The sequence below is a fragment of the Otolemur garnettii genome, unplaced genomic scaffold, assembly GCF_000181295.1.
Source record: "Otolemur garnettii isolate 467f Iridium unplaced genomic scaffold, OtoGar3 scaffold00006, whole genome shotgun sequence".
NCBI lineage: Eukaryota > Metazoa > Chordata > Mammalia > Primates > Galagidae > Otolemur > Otolemur garnettii.
The window spans coordinates 9,047,652-9,062,857 of record NW_003852401.1 but is presented as its reverse complement, the minus strand read 5'-3'; the positions used below and the strand labels follow the sequence as shown (position 1 = coordinate 9,062,857).

The 15,206-nt window shown below is 43.4% G+C and overlaps 1 protein-coding gene across 1 annotated transcript in view; it reads left to right on the top strand.

Annotated features, from left to right (window-relative positions):
• Positions 1-15,206, top strand: part of ADAMTSL1 (ADAMTS like 1) — an 898,927-nt gene that overhangs the window by 788,843 nt on the left and 94,878 nt on the right. The window contains exons 18-20 of the mRNA XM_012813071.2: positions 288-467; positions 5,626-5,779; positions 6,623-7,748. Coding sequence (XP_012668525.2) covers positions 288-467; positions 5,626-5,779; positions 6,623-7,748 — 1,460 coding nt within the window. The remainder of the gene's footprint in view (positions 1-287; positions 468-5,625; positions 5,780-6,622; positions 7,749-15,206) is intronic.

Genomic DNA, 15,206 nt, shown 5'->3' with positions numbered 1-15,206 from the left:
GTTGTCTTAGATAGCTGCAAATCATAGTTCAGGAGCAACTTTTTAAGATTTAAAGGCCCCTGAAATTCCTGGATGTTCTAGTTAAATACCTGAGATTAAGAGTAGAGGGGATAGATCTTGCCTAATAATTTATTTCAAAGAGGGGAAACAAAATCCTTTGGGTCAATTCCTGGTTTTTCTTCTTTTTTTTTCTTTTCAGCTAAGCTAAGCCAAGAATTGGTGGTCAAACAGATTACTTCTTTCCGACACTGGGTTGACTTTCTCTTCTTTCCTTCCTTCCTTCCCAGTGTTCCAGGACCTGCGGAGGGGGTGTTCAGAAACGTGAGGTTCTTTGCAAGCAGCGCATGGCTGATGGCAGCTTCCTGGAGCTTCCTGAAACCTTCTGTTCAGCCTCAAAACCGGCCTCGCAGCAAGCCTGCAAGAAAGATGACTGCCCCAGCGAGTGGCTTCTCTCAGACTGGACCGAGGTGTGTATGCTCCGCACAAGGAGAAAATAAAAAAGGCATAAGTGGGGAAAGAAGGCACCACAGATATACACGTGGAAAAGGCAAGAAGAGAACAAAACAATCCTTCTGACGTTATAGAACAGTATTTTTGTAACCATTTATACCATAGTGTGTAGTTAGCTTTTAACTAGGCTGCAGGGACCCCAGTTATACAGCCAGCCCTTACCCAACAATCAGAAGTTTACAACTGTAAATGGGCTCTTGGTGGACAAAACCAGGCCTTGTGCTATTTGGGCCCAGTATTCTTTGGGAACGCTGGGTTCTTCTCCTTCTATCTCCACACCTCCTCTTCCTTCCGACCTCCCTGCACCTCCTACTCCCAGATGTTTCTACTCAGGAAGGGCAACGCTTTGCTAGGTCTTCTCCTCCAAGTTACTGGACAATAAAGGACATGATTTATTAGGGAAAGGAGGCCAGGGAAATCCTGCCTCTTTATTGTTAGTTTCCTGGCTGAGAAACCTCAACCACTTCCCAGCAAGAGAACTTGATTTCCCCTGTTGCCCGGCATTTTGGGAAGTGACTGCGTCAGCATTCGCCATTCCTAACTTGACCTCCTAAGTCAGGGATATCCCTCTGATGAATCTGTCTTTCTAAATAACTCCTTTTCTAACCCTAGCATAAATTAATTTCCTTATTGCAATTTCTCCTCTTTTGTTTCAGCTCCTACCTCTTCTTTGAGTTGCCTTCAACCTTCCCAGTGTCTTCCATAGAGAAGTCCTCCTAAAATTAATGCCCTCACAAGCAGATGTAGGCAAGAACAGAGTCACTAGGCCTGAAATGAAAATTTCTGTGTTAAAATTATATGCAAAACCTTCCTTTTCTCATAGGCACTTGAATTGGCCTTTTTTGTATAATATACAACTCACAGTGGGAAGCTGCTCCTGGTTGAAATCCATCACAGAGACACTCCCTTCCAGATGGGAAAGCTGCCCATGAAAATTAAGATGCCAGCTCTTTCCACAGAGGCTCCTAGAATTCTTACCACATATATTATCCACCCTGATAGAATTCCATTAAGGTGGTATCTATTAAGGGCATTGCATTTGAGAGTTAAACTACATTACCCTAGGTTTTAGAAGTTGGCTTTCCCTGGTACCTCACCCACAATGTCTCAGAACATTTGAGGAATTATTATTTTTTTGTATTTTAGAAAAAAATTATTGTGGCAGAATAACAGAATAAAAATATATAGAATGAGCACGTGTGTCTACACCTGTGTGTGTGCATAGACGTGTTAGTGACAGTTTTTCCATGGGAATATTGATTTGGGATAGGAAAGAAACCATAACAAAAAATAGTGCAGGATAAAGCACAAATGTATTTACCAAATGGCTTTCAAATTAAAACATTCTCCTAGTGGGGTATTGTGAAAGTAATTGCTCCCTTTGATAGTGATAGTCCATTGTGAGTGGCTAAGAGGAGGGAGTTGTACATAATTATCCTCCCATATTCCTGGAGTTGGTGGCCTCTGGGGCATATAAGACTTGGAGAACTGAGGATAAGTTCTCTTCTTCCTGAAAATTTGAAGAAGGAACTCTTGTGATTAAACAGTAAGGAAATAAAACTATGAAATTGAGGTCTCATGGTCCCATCAAGTAACCTAGGCCCGTAGAACAGTATCATGTGTGGTTAAGAGTTCAGACTCAAAGGTAAGCAAACCTAGATTCAACTCTTGACTCCACCTCCTTGGGCTAATTAGTTAACCTGTCAAGGCCTTCAGTTGCTTATCTATAAAATGGAGGTTTTTCTAATCCACTAATATCTACCACCTAAGTAGGAGGTTTCTATTAAATAACGCATATGAAGTGTTTTGTGCCTAGTAACAGTTCATCCGTGTTCCTGCTGGGATTCTCTCCCATCTGTGCTGCCATGAGAAGGAAAGAAAGTAAAAGGAAGCACTCGCCTTGACTGGCTGGACCCAGGCCACAGCCTGGGTCTCCCACACGTTTTCCTGGGCATCCTAGGAGAAAGAAGTTACATTTGGGGAACTAAGGGTAGTTAGCCCTTATCCACAAAGTGTTATTAAGTTCTGAGCTATCTGGGTTGATGAATGGAAATTCCAAATGTTGGGAAGGGGCTGGGAACAGTGGGAAGTAACCACTGAATCACTGTGATTGAACTTAAGCTGGTGCCACATTGAAGCGCTCTGGGAGGTGTTCAAAGGCTCCATGTTTGTTCCCATCATCCAAAGACCATCCCTCTGGCCCTCCAGCTGAGATGAGATGTGCATTCCACATCCCCCCCTAAGAATCCTCTTGGAGAAAGGATGACCTAGATGATCTATGGGTGTTTTTCATCCTCAACTATCTGGGCTCAAGCTCATGGTTACTACACAGAATCCCACAGAGACAGAATTAAGCCAAAGTTTTAGACATTTCAAATAAATTTACTTGCAGATTCTATTCTGAAAGTAAAACCTCTCAAAAGGCTATACTTCTTTTTTTTTTAAGAAATCTTTAAGAAATCTCCTGATAGAGTTGGCTACTAGATATTTTAAGTCCTATTTTTATGGAAGTTATTCCCTCCTCTTAAAAATATAAAAAAAAACTAAAGTCAGGGTAGTTAATTTTGGAGGTAGAGATTAAAAGATTCTATACCCTAATCGCTTTTTTAAAAATTAAAGTCACATAACCTTTATCAAATAAAATGTTACTATGGGCTGGATGCAGTGGCTCACACCTGTAATTCTAGCACTTTGGAAGCCCAGGCAGGTGGATTGCCTGAGCCCATGAGTTCGAGACAAGCCTGAGCCAAAGCAAGACCTCTTTTCTAAAAAAATATAGCTGGGCGTTGTCACAGGCACCTGTAGTCCCAGCTACTCAGGAGGCTTGAACCCAAGACTTTGAGGTTGCTATGAGCTGTGACACCATGGCACTCTACTGAGGGTGACAAAATGAAAATCTGTCTTAAAAAAAAAAAAAAAAAAACAGTTACTATGAAGCCAGATTCCCAAAACAGACAAGATCAGAGCTGTTTTGGTTGAAGGGTGGGTAAGGGTTCACATCATTAGTGGCTGGGTCTCCTCAATACCTGAGAAGCCCCTGAATCGCTTCCTCCACATAGTTTGGAAAATGGTTTTGCTCTACTTTAGCTTCCCTATTTCAGAGATGTGGGAATTGAAATTAGAGAAAGAACTCTACTTGACCAGAGGCATAACCTGATCTTCTGACCTGCCATCTAACTGGTTTTTTATGTTTCTATTAGCAGCCCTAAAATAACCATGCTTTAAAATGTTTTCAGTCCCCTTACCTCCCTCCCATCTGATATTGGATTTGGTGCTGTCATTTACCATAAAATAAGTGATGAGTAGAATCTGGAGTCTACAGTTGTCAGGCAATAAAAGTACTGGGTTAGATTCTCATCGCCATCTTTTGCATCTTAAAATTCTTTCAGGGTGGTGTATATCACAGCATGTTGCACACAGTAGTGTCATGTCTGTGTGTTAGCATATACGACTTGAAAATATAATATTTAGGGGCATTTTACTGTCATTTTTCAAGTTCACGTGGCACACTGCCATGACCCTAGTTCAGGCTTTTATCATCTGCAGCCTGAACTACCGTGGCAGCCTCCTTCACTGCCTTCCATCCATCTCCACTCCCATTCCCACCGTACACTGCTGCCAGATTAACCTTCTCAGAACACCTCTTCCATCATGTCACTCCCCTCTTTAATGGCTTCCCATTGCCATGTGGACCAGGTCCAAGCCTCTTATCTGAAAATTAAAGGTCTCCAAAGTCTGGCCCCAAACTACCTCTCTAGCTCCTGACACTCTCAACTTGGTCCCTCTGTTCAGTTAAATCAATTTAGTTCTGCCACCAAGCCTATCTTGGACTTCTCTGCTACAGCCTGCTACCTTTGTTCTGAAAATTTCCTACCTGTCATCTTATCACTGCTTCTCTACACCCACCTAGACCCCACCTATATTTAGGGTTCCATAATCATGCGATAATTTTTACCATTAATTTTAGAATATTTATACAAATTCTTTTTAATTACTATTTAATTCTATAAACAGCTTTATTGAAGTATAATTTACATGTTTAAAATTTAGTTTAGCATCATGTTTTTAAGGTTTATCCATGTTATAGCAGACATAAGAATACATTTCCTTTTATGGCTGAATAATATTGTGTTGTACAGATATATATACTATATTTTGTTTATCCATTTACAGATTGATGGGCATTGGGTTTTTTCCACTTTGGGGTTATGATGAATAATGTTGCTATGAACATTTGCATACAAATCTTTGTGTGGATGTATGTTTTTTTTTTCTCTTGGGTAGATACCAGGGAGTAAAATTGCTGGGTCATCTGATAAATTTATGTTTAACTTTTTAAGAAACTACCAAACTGTTTTCCAAAGGGGCTGTATCATTTTATATTCCCACCAGCAATGCATGAGGTTTCTAATTTTTCCACATCATCACCAGCACATGTTATTGTCTGTCTTTTTTGATTATGGCCATTGTAGTAGATACAAATGGTTATCTCAGTACAGTTAATTTCCTTACTATATTATTTCATCTTAATGTATTTGGACTTTTCCCCCTTATTTGAATAATCGCCCCTGGATATCTTTTCTCCATACCATCTAGCACTCCACCTCCAAGTGGATTCATAACAACTACCTAATGCTTCACATTAAATATGATCATTTATTCATGAAAGAAGAAAAGAATTAGCATCAATTGTTTCTGTATGTGGCATTTTTAAATATATCATCTCACTTAACTCCCGGCTTGCCAAATAAGCATAAAAAGTAGAAACAGACTCAAGGAGTTTATGGAACTTGCCAAGTAGTGAAGTACAGAGCTGGGACTTGAACATGGCACTCGGTGACTCTGCAATTCCAGAGGCCAGGCCAGAGAAGTAAGAACAGGTAAAAATAGCTATAGGAAACCTCAAAGTAGAAAATCTCAAAGTGTAATGTAGCAACACGATGGACATGTCTTCCACGTTGTTACACCATAATTACTATTTCTCTTTCTTCCTCACTGGCTGTTTCTTTTCCGAGCAACTTTTCTCACATTTTGATGAATTGGAGAGTCCATATAAAGTCCACTAGCTCCTGGTTTCCTAAATTTACATGCATTCGGCCTTTCTTTCTCCACCAGTGCTCCACAAGCTGTGGGGAGGGCACCCAGACTCGAAGCGCCATTTGCCGGCAGGTGCTGAAAAGTGGGGTCTCCACCGTTGTCAATTCCACACTGTGCCCACCCCTGCCTTTCTCTTCCTCCATCAGGCCCTGCATGCTGGCAACCTGCACAAGTGAGTATGTCAGGGCTGCAGGGCTGGGGAGCTGGAACCCCCTGCAGAGCAACAGCCACAGCCCCTAAGCTGCTGCCTTCCCCAAACCCAAGACTGGCAGGAGATGGTGGGACAGTAAAGCCACTTGGAGGGCTGCAGGCTGGAGAACTCAGCTGGAGACGGAAAAGGAATCTTAATTACACGTGGCCAGGCTGAATTCTCTTCTCCACTGGAAAAACAGTTTGCAGGGGGTAGAGCAAAGTTCACTTGCTGGCATACAGAGATCTGGAAGCTGGAGGCGGCAGATTACTAATGAAGTCTAATGTTATCCACGCTGGGGTTTTAAACTACTCTAAACAGATTTGTTCTGTTTAATATTAATCCCTAGAGCTGTAACACTTCTGGGCTCTCCTCACCAGGTACATTAGAGCTTTGGTGCTTTGCAGGACCCCAAAGATAAACATTTAAAGGAGGACATTCTCCTTCCCTTTGTTTTCTGCCTTTTAAAAAAAGCTTTTAATGAGAGGAAATGCCTTTTCTGTGGGCTCCTCCTCCATCTAGATCTAGAACCTGGGCTCAGCCTCTAGGGACAGAAAGACCCAGCAGGGTGATATTCAGATTGCCCCCTGCACCTTATTAGTTTTGACTGTGGTGGCAGCTTGATGGCACCCAGCTAGGAGCCAGTTTCTCCCTGTAAAACATAGGCGGTAAATTGGCCCTGGCCAAAAATAAACCCTGATGAGCACTTTCCCTCTTGTCTCTCCATCTCTCCTTCTCTCATTTCCTACCTTTTCCTCCCCTCGCCCTGCTCCCCCCTCCCCCCCGCCCCTGTCCACCCACTTCCCTGTTGGCCTTTCCTCGCAGGGCCCGGACGGCCGTCCCCCAAGCACAGCCCGCACATCGCCGCGGCCAGGAAGGTCTACATCCAGACCCGCCGGCAGAGGAAGCTGCACTTCGTGGTGGGGGGATTCGCCTACCTGCTTCCCAAGACGGCCGTGGTGCTGCGCTGCCCCACGCGCCGCTTCCGCAAGCCGCTCATCACCTGGGAGAAGGACGGCCAGCACCTGGTCAGCTCGGCGCACGTCACCGTGGCGCCCTTCGGCTACCTGAAGATCCACCGCCTCAAGCCCTCCGACGCGGGCGTCTACACCTGCTCCGCCGGCCCGGCCCGGGAGCAGTTCGTGATCAAGCTTGTGGGAGGCAACCGCAAGCTGGTGGCCCGGCCCTTGAGCCTGTGGAGTGACGAGGAAGCCCTCGCGGCGAGGAAGGCTGGGCCGAAGGAGGCCCTGCACACGCACAAGCACCAGAACGGCATCTTCTCCAACGGCAGCAAGGCGGAGAAGCGGGGCCTCGCCGCGGATCCGGGGAGCCGCTACGACGACATCGTCTCCCGCCTGCTGGAGCAGGGGGGCTGGCCCGGAGAGCTCCTGGCCTCGTGGGAGGTGCAGGACTCTGCTGAGAGGAACGTGTCCTCAGAAGAGGACCCGGGCGCCGAGCAGGCCCTTGTGCAGCTGCCCTTCACCATGGTGGCCGAACAGAGTCGCTTGGACGACATTCTCAGGAACCTCTCCCAGCAGCCCGAGGAACTTCGCGACCTCTACAGCAAGCACCTGGTGGCCCAGCTGGCCCAGGAGATCTTCCGCAGCCACCTCGAGCACCAGGACGCACTCCTCAAGCCCTCTGAAGGGAGGACTCCCCCAGTGGCCGTCCCCCCTCATAAACACGTGTCTGGCTTCAGCAGCTCCCTGCGGACCTCCTCTGCGGGGGAGGCCGGGGGCGGCTCTCGCAGGCCACACCGCAAGCCCACCATCTTGCGGAAGATCTCGGCTGCCCAGCAGCTCTCGGCCTCTGAGGTGGTCACCCACCTGGGACAGACAGTGGCCCTGGCCAGCGGGACACTGAGGGTACTTCTACACTGTGAGGCCATCGGCCACCCAAGGCCAACCATCAGCTGGGCCAGGAATGGAGAGGAGGTTCAGTTCAGTGACAGGTGAGCCTTGCAGCTACCTGGTCTAGGAAGGGGTGGGATGAAGGGAGGGGAGCAGGGGACCACATCTGGCCCAAGTCACACTATTCACACATACTTCAAGGTGTTTCCAAAGGTAAGGCTTAGAGCATGGGCCTCGGGATCACATCCTGGGTTTCAGGTCCACTATCAGTGCTCATGGATGGTTGGAGCAAAACAAGGTATTTAATTTCTCCAAACTATATGTTTTCATCTTTATAAGACCCAAACAACACTCTTTATCCACCCCCATTCCCATAGGATCCCCAAAATGAATAAGATACGCTATGGATTACTTTGAACTTTTGGAAGAAAAACATTATTCCAGGCCAGGGTATTATTATGTTACTGCTCTGTGAGATGAGCCCTTGAAAAGCTTCAGCATGGGGACACTGTCTCCTTGTGTGTGGTCCCCAGGGCTGGGAAGAGAATGCAGCCAGCACCTGCTGTTCCCCGTGGGTGAGCCCCATCCTCTTTCTGAGCTGGACAAAGTTATTTGTTCCAGAAAGCTTTATTCCCAGTCAGACCTGTGATTAGTTATCCTAATATCTCTTGGCATCTCTGTTTTGATGTGGCATTATCAGGATGACAGCATGTATTACTTACTGGTCTCCTTGGGCCATAGCCATTCATAAAGCAAAATCAACCATGGTAGTAGAAGTAATAATAATAACACTATTTTTTGGACTACTACGCATATACCAATCACTGTGCTATGTATATATCTATATATATTATCTCTTTTAATCTTTACAATGACCCTGACAACAACAATAGTTGGCATTAATTGAGTAGTGACTATCTGGCAGGCAAATGTAAACTCTTTATATGTTTTATTTCATTGACTGGAATTGGGTACAGTTTTTTATCCATACTTCTCAGAAAAGGAAACCCATAAGGTAACTTGCTAATGCTCATATTTATTAGGTGGCAGAGTCAAGGTATGTGACAAAAATAAGATAGGTAGTCATGTAAAGAATCATAGAATTGTGGTCCTCAAGTCTAGATTCCTTGTTTTAAGCTCTTGCCTGTTGTCACTGGTATTGTCTGTCAGCCTTGTACTCACAGACCAAATAGCTATAATAATAATAAGTATTTTTTCAGTCTTACCATATGCCGGACACCATGCTCAGTGCTTTAAAGGCATCATCTATCTTCCCCCAAATCCCTAGGTACAGTTAGGTACTATTGTCACCGCATCCTAGAGAGAAGCTGAGCCGCACATAATGAGCCCAGCAACACTGGAGACTGTCTGAATGCAGGCAGCACGCTGTGCGCTTAACCTCTTCTTTTGTTTGCAATCCTCCCCAGCTCATACTTTCCTCGGTCAGTTTACCTCCTGTGATCCATGTAGTTTTCTTCAAAAATCATTATAACATGGTTGTAAAGATTATCGTCAACCCCCTTGAGGTCCTTGAGGGGGTCCTCCTCTGTCAGGTCCCCAGGATGATGGGTGGTGCCCAGGTGGGTGGTATTCTGCAACTCACTCCTGTCTTGTAGCTGTCATACCCACATCATGCCATCTCCTCCACCAGCCAGTCAGTTTCTCCAGTGTAGACACCAAGATTGGTACTATTGGGACTGAAGGGAATCACAGTAGACCATGTAAGGGAAAATTTGGGAATTAACCCTTTTCCTACTTCCTCCCAAAAAGGAGGAGGAATGGAGAGGAGGTTTAGTTCAGTGATAGGTGAGCCTTGCAGCTACCTGGTCTCGCAGCTATGCAGTAAGGCAGAGCAATGAGAAGGGGTGTCATCAAGACCCTGCTTTGCCTTTGACTACAAGGAGAACCGAGATCCCGTGGCTTATTCGAGGTCATGACAATTTCTTTGAGTGCTGGAGACATTCTATGAAATTCAAGGATCACAGCCTGCCTAGGTCACCTGGTGACTATGGGAATGATATAGATGGAGCTGTACAAGGGGGTTCAGGCTGATCTTGCTGAAGCCCTTTGCTTTTTACAGGCTTTGTCTCTTCATTTTAAAAATAAACGGGTTGTACCAAATCATCTCTGAAGTCCCTCCTACCTCTTTCACTCATTTACAGAAGGCCACAGAAGATGAATACCCCTATATTGATGAGGAAAGCTGTGATCACAGTAACTTCAAAAGTTGTGGCACAAGTTACTTCTGAGTACCCCACAAACTGGGGTTTAGTGATGACATGAGTTTGAGAAGTGCTCACTTAAAGCTAAGCAGATGTGTTTATGGCTGGATTTTATGTCCTTTTTTTAATATAGCACTTGATTTTTATTATAAAAGTAATAAAAGGCTATAAAACAATTCAAATAATATTTAAAACTATAAAAAGTGCAAGTTCCCTCATTTCCCCCAATCCTAATCCCCAGAGGCTATCCCTTTTTATATTTGGTATACATCCTTTTAGAATTTATATATATTTTATTGTATTACATAAAAAGCATATATGCACCCATAGGATTTGAGGTTTTTAATAGAATATTAGTCATGTTCAGAAATTTGACTTGGTTTTTATTTAACAACATGTCTAGGAGACATTTTCATAAAAGTATGTAGAGATCTACAGAATATCCCCCTTTTAAATAGCTGATTAATGTTCCTGAATGCTTTTCACTATCCCCCAACTGAAAATTACTTGGGCTTTTTTTTTTTTAACTCTTCTAAGCATTTCAATGTGTGTTGTGACTTTTCAAGTGGACAATACAGTATGCAGTGTTTTTGAGATACTCCGTTGATCACTGAACAATTTTTTGCTTTAGTAATCTGAGGGCTACCAATAATTCTTGAAACAGTATGTAGGAAATGCTACTTTAGCCTTTTAATTTTCACTTTAATGGGCTTTGGATATCTAAACCCAATGGACTTAAGATGGAGAAGGTTCGGTGAAATCTTGCTAGAAAAAGAAATATGACATAATTAGGTGCAAAGGGTAAATGAAGGATGCGGGGCCCAGGGCAGCAGAAGGCAAGTCCCAGGTTCTCCATCCTCCAGGACATTGGCTGAGGGAGGGAGGAGCACTACAAATGAAGGTACCTAACAGGCATGAACAAATAGTTTTTGCTGCCATTGAGATATTTTTCCCCTAAATCTAGCCTTGACAAAGGTTTTTCAGTGCAGGTAAAGGCATGCAATAGGGAAAAACAAGAGATTTCCATTTCTGATCTTTGACATTATATTTTTTTTTATTTGACTTGGCTGGCCAATATGAAATATGACTGAAGCTTAGTTTTCTATGCAGTTTTTCAATTTTTATTTGAGAAAAGACAGCAAATAGATATTTTCTGCTCAGAGCATACAGGGGGTGCACAGAGGTGGCCATTGGGACCGCTTTGCTGAGAGCTGTTGGTGACCTCCTCTTTGTTGGGTTTCATTGCTTGTCATCATTAGTATGTCTGGTAGCCGTTGAGAAAAATTCCTGAGGTTACAGTCCAGTTAGCCTGTTTTTGCTTAGTGCCCAAATCTGCGTTTCTGAGAATCTGCCTGATTCAGCTACCTGCTGGTCTGTAGGACTTTGCAGTTTATTAAAAGTATTGCCTGAACTAGCAATATAGGTTAAGGTAGGAGAAAAGTGACTAAGAGAAATATATTACTTTTAGCTTTTAAAGCTTGATTTGAAAGAAATTAGTTTATGAATAAATCTCTAATAATTCAGATACTACTGTGTCTCATATATATAATTTACTCATTTAAATTAATTCATATGCTTCTTAGAAACACATGTTGGTTTCTCAAGCAATAGTTAACACATGGCCCTTCAGCATGTTGTGATAGGTTGGTTTTTCATACTCCCTACTCACTTCTTTTATTCTGCAAACGTCCTTATGCCTACTTGAAGCCACATTCTATGTTAGATACTAGGGATGAAGGAAAGGAAGATTCATTCCCTGATGGTGAAACTCAATCTAGTTTGAAGGCCAAAGGAGTAATTGCTGTATTCTAAGTGCTGAGAAGGAGGTATACATTTTTAATCATTCCATAAGTATTTATTAATCTACCAAGAGTATGCCAGATAAATTACCTGGCATATACTTGCTAGGAATGATATAATAATTAGAAATCTTAGAGTTTACATGCATTCAGCATTCTGCTTCCTGATCATTATCTAGCCACTTAACTCAGCTGTTTCAGTTAGAGAATTTTATCATTTGATGTATTAGAAATGTAGATGTTGACTGCCTTCCCATAAGGATAAAGACTTTCTTTACTGCTACAGCCCCAGTACTGTGAGTAGTAACTACCACCAAATAGGTACTAAATAATAGTGAATGAATGAATGAATGCAGCAAGACAATAAACAGAGAAAAATGAACCAAAAAATATATATATCAGATGATGGCAAGTGTTGGGCAGACAATTAAAATGGGTGTGATGGAGAATGATTTGATGACTACTTCAGATGGGTCCTCTGTGACAATGTCAGGAAGAGCATTCCTGGACAAGGGCAGCTTTTAAAAGCTCTGATGTGAAAATGACTTTCATGTATTGAAAGAATCCCAAAAAAGTTCATTTGTCTGGAATATAGTAGGCAAAATATAGACGTTATACGGGATGATGTCATAAGCGTGCCCAGAGACTGTGAGAATGGGTTCGAGTTTTACTCCGAGTACCACGGAAAGATTTGGGAGGACGTTAGGCAGCAAAATGACATGATCCGGGTTGTAGAGGCACGTGCGAGGAAGCTGGGAAATAGTAAGTGGGCATCGCAGTAGCCCCTACAAGGCCATCGATATTAGATACAGTACACTGATGAGTAAAGCAAGGACACTGCTCTCCTGAAACAAAGAAAGCACTGGTATAGGATAAAACAACTCCAGGGCCCGGTTTGTATTCAGCTCCAGCCACCAGAATACCACCACAGTTTAAACTTGTAAACTTTTAAAAGTGAATAGAGAAGGGGTTCTCTAATTCATTGTACTTAATAATTACCTGAATCTTCTTAGAGTACAGACTCTCACTCCCTCCCCTAACCCCAGAAACTCCTTTCTACAGTACAAACACATAATTTTCATCTAAACAAGCACCACATGTGACTCTGAAGCCAGAAGTTCAGGGACTAGATATGTGGGAATCGCTGGCATAAAGGGGCATGCGGGAGCCACGGACATCGCTAGCGTTCAAAGGACTACCTTTAGGGAGCACTAAGAGAAAAAAGAAGACGAAGTTCAGAGTAGCATTATACACTTGCTCTTAGCGCAACTAGAAGATTTGGTTGAGATAGACAGAAATCCCTGCTGAAATGACAGTTAGGAATTGTGGGGTTCATTTTTCCAGGCCCTCTCCGGTCCTCCTGCCCTCTCTCCCACCTGTGTGCACATGAGCAGCGTTCCCTTTATACTAAGTCTTGGATCGCAGAGACCAGACTGAGCGCATGCAAGGGCCTGAGTGTGAAGGAAGCAGATGTGGGGGAAGGTAACAGCCTCCAAACCTGCTGCCAGTGTTCTGGAAAAGTTCTGAACTGGCCAGAGGTTAAAATAACTAAGTGTAGCCATCTGGTTCAGCCTGAGAACAAAGAGGCAGAACTGGACTTCTCAGCACAGCTCTCAGGCGAGTTCTTTTCAGAGGGCTGTGTGCCATTTGATTTCAAAAACAAGAGAACTTGGCCTCTTCTCTTTGCTGAGTCCTTTCAGCTCTTGTGGACCTGTCATTGATGTTTTCACCGCATTGCCGCCCTGAAAAGCCATTAGAAGAAAAGTATTCTAGCCTCACTCCATGGGCACAGAGGTACCTGAGAGGTTTGCAAACATTGATGTTATGGCCCTAAAGTAGCTGACTTAGACCCTCATAATATTTTACGTGTATAGTGCTGTCTCCTATATTGGACCCTCCGAGGTTATTAATTATGAATTTTTAAGCCCTACTTAATATGTCTAGAATTTATTATAGAATTCTGTTTTTCTACCTCATATTCTAAGGCCACATGCAACATACGTTTCTCTTGGAAAAAGAGCCCTCTCCACCCCTCCCCACAAAAAAAAAGTTATTTTTTTGTTCAAAAGGAAGAAAATTGTCTCACTCTGATACCCTAGTGATGCCTGTGGCTCCAGCATGCCCCTTTATGCCAACGATTCCCACATATCTAGCCCCAGACCAAATATCTCTTCTCATCGTATGTACAGCTGTCTACCTGACATCCCCATTCAGTTGCCCTCCAAATAGGTCAACTCATTATATTGAAAACTAAATTCCTGATTCCCCATCTCAGCATCAGGAGCGCCTCCAACCAGCCAGCTTCTCAAGCTGAAAATTTGTTTCTTTCCTCCTTAGTCTCTAAATCTAGACCATTCTAGCTTTTCTCTGGCTTTTTAATCCTTCCACTTTTCTCTCTTCTCACCGCCTCCACGTTGGGTTGCCTTCGTCAGTTCTAAATTATTGCAACAGCTTCCTAACTCTATTGGCCTTCGTGAGACCAGGGCTTGGCAAATTACAGCCAGTGCCTTTAACATCTTTTAAAGGGTTATTAAGAATGGCTTTTAAAAGGTCATTAAAAGAACCAATGAAATTGAGTACAGAGCTATCAGGTTCACTTGCCCAAGGTCTCACACTCAATAAATGGTAGAGCTGGGATTTGAACCCAGGTTATGTAATAGGTCATTAAAAGAAGGGCTTTTATGTTTTTAAAAGGTTATTAAAAACAAACAAAAAATTAGAATATATAATAGAGACTGTAGGTGGCCCCCAAAGCTGTAAATATTTACCATCTGTCCCTTTACAGAAGTTACACCTCCTATTCACCATGGTGCTGCTGGGGGAACATCTTTCTAGTAAACCTGCCATTCTGCTTTCATGCTTAAAATTCTTTTATTGGCTTGTCATCACTTGAGGATAATGCCTTAGCATGATGCTCACACCTTTTATTGTCTGGCATCTGCCTCTCTCTGGCTTCATCTTATACCACATCGTCTGTCTGCCTTGTGGCACTGAGCCTCTGCCCTCAGCAATTGCATTTACTTGCTTTTACAAATTTGTCTGTGGCCTTCTGACCCTCTCTTACAGGAAGCCTACCCCCAAGGCCCATCAGAGAACCCTCTCCATGACCCACGTGGTACCCCATGCATAATGCTCTGTCTGAGCCCTCACCACCACGTTAAAATTAGCTGTTTGTTTTTCTAAATTACCTTCTAGATTATGTTCGTCTCCCTCCAAGCAAATGTTTAACAGTGTGTTTTATCTTTTTTCTCCACAATTCTAAGAACATAATAGATGCTTGACAAATGAAAAACTGATGAACGTCATTCATCCGCATGAATAGACGGATGCCAGTGATTAGGAGAGAGGTTTTCTAATTGTCTGGAGGCTGTGATGTATATGGCTCTATAAAATCTAGACCTCCAGTCTCTCATATGCCACTATGGCAGAGTTCCAGAGTGACACCCGCTCTTTGCTAACATTTCTGCCTTGTCCACACGGTCTGCACTAAAGCTTCAGGAACACTGAGATTCTGTGGCACACAACTGTGTGCTCTGAA